We start from the raw sequence: 1221 nt of genomic DNA, 5'->3' as shown, positions 1-1221 counted from the left end.
CCCTCTGCAGTCTCTGCAAACCCGGACTGAGCAAGAGCCAAGGGGAATCCCAGGGTAGCAGGGACACAGGCTACCATCCCCTCAGGAGACACTCTGCTGCCCCCTTGTGGCTACAACGGAGTTGGCGTCATCTTGTTTCCTAAGAGATTTCCTAGGGCTGGAGGGCCTGACCACCCAGGGAAGGTGCAGGGGAGGCCACGACCTGACTCCACCACCCCTCCAGCCCCACCACCTCCAGCACCCACCCTGACACAACCCAGGGACATTGAAAAGTAGTGTCTGCACCTGGCTGGGTCACATGACCGCTGCGTGACCTCGGTACATTATGTCATCTTCACACACACTGTGACAGGGACTCGGTGAATGTTGATGTAGAGAAGGACTCAAGGGCTCTTAAAAGAGTTACTAAGCAGCTAAGCATGTGACAAGGGCCAATGACATCATCTCCTCTACGGAGCGGTGCGTTTCAAGGTTCGATGCAGCAGCCCTCGCCGTGATGTGGAGTCATTTGTCTCAGAACCTGCTTCAGGGTTGTGTAGCTCGAGGGATTCAAAGCACAGAATCTGTGGGAACCACACACTCAGCTCAGGCAGATTTATTCACTAAACTACAGAGAAGCTCCGGGAACAATCCAGGAAGTCTATATGAAGGAGGAGGGAAAGACTACTGAGATTCTTAAGTGCAACCCAGCTGGGTTTTCAGGTCCTTGAGATGCTGGCTATTGATGTTGTTGCCTCCACACACGATGACCACAACAGGGGCCCCCGCAAGGTTCAGGTGGCCCTGGGCCTGCAGCCTACTCAGGATGCCTGAGTACACGGCAGCCAGGGAGGCACCGCAGGCAGGCTCCACCAGCATGCGCTCGTCATCTGTGGGGAGGACAGAGCACTGTCAGTCAGTGCTCAGCAGGAGGCGTCCATGCTTCCATCCATCCCCTCTGCAATCGCAGATCTGACTTTCCACAGATCTGCTCCCTGCACCATCACTTGTCTGTCTCTCTGTCCATCCATTAGTATAGCCTATGTCTGTAAGGCCAGTTATCATCTGGAAGCCATTCATCCATCTCCTACCCATCGTTTGATTGTCCATCCATCAGCCTGCTCCTCCACGTGTCCATCTACCCACCAATAAATTCACCCACCCAACAGTCCACCTATTTGTTTATCCATCTATCCATCTACCCATCTACCTGTCCATTTGTCCACTCATCCATCTACTATC

The 1221-nt window shown here is 53.7% G+C and overlaps 1 protein-coding gene across 1 annotated transcript; it reads right to left on the bottom strand.

Annotated features, from left to right (window-relative positions):
- Nucleotides 1-580: 580 nt before the first annotated feature.
- LOC129678058 (serine dehydratase-like) lies at nt 581-870 on the bottom strand (the record flags this gene model as incomplete). The annotated part of the gene is given in 1 exon segment (XM_055608734.1): nt 581-870. A coding segment is annotated over 1 exon segment (195 nt), but the record flags the coding sequence as incomplete, so codon positions are not given.
- Nucleotides 871-1221: the final 351 nt, after the last annotated feature.

The sequence above is a fragment of the Psammomys obesus genome, unplaced genomic scaffold (genome assembly GCF_907164565.1).
Source record: "Psammomys obesus unplaced genomic scaffold, mPsaObe1.curated_primary_1811, whole genome shotgun sequence".
NCBI lineage: Eukaryota > Metazoa > Chordata > Mammalia > Rodentia > Muridae > Psammomys > Psammomys obesus.
Note: the sequence above shows the minus strand (reverse complement) of the source record. Positions and strands in the feature narration are given on the sequence as shown.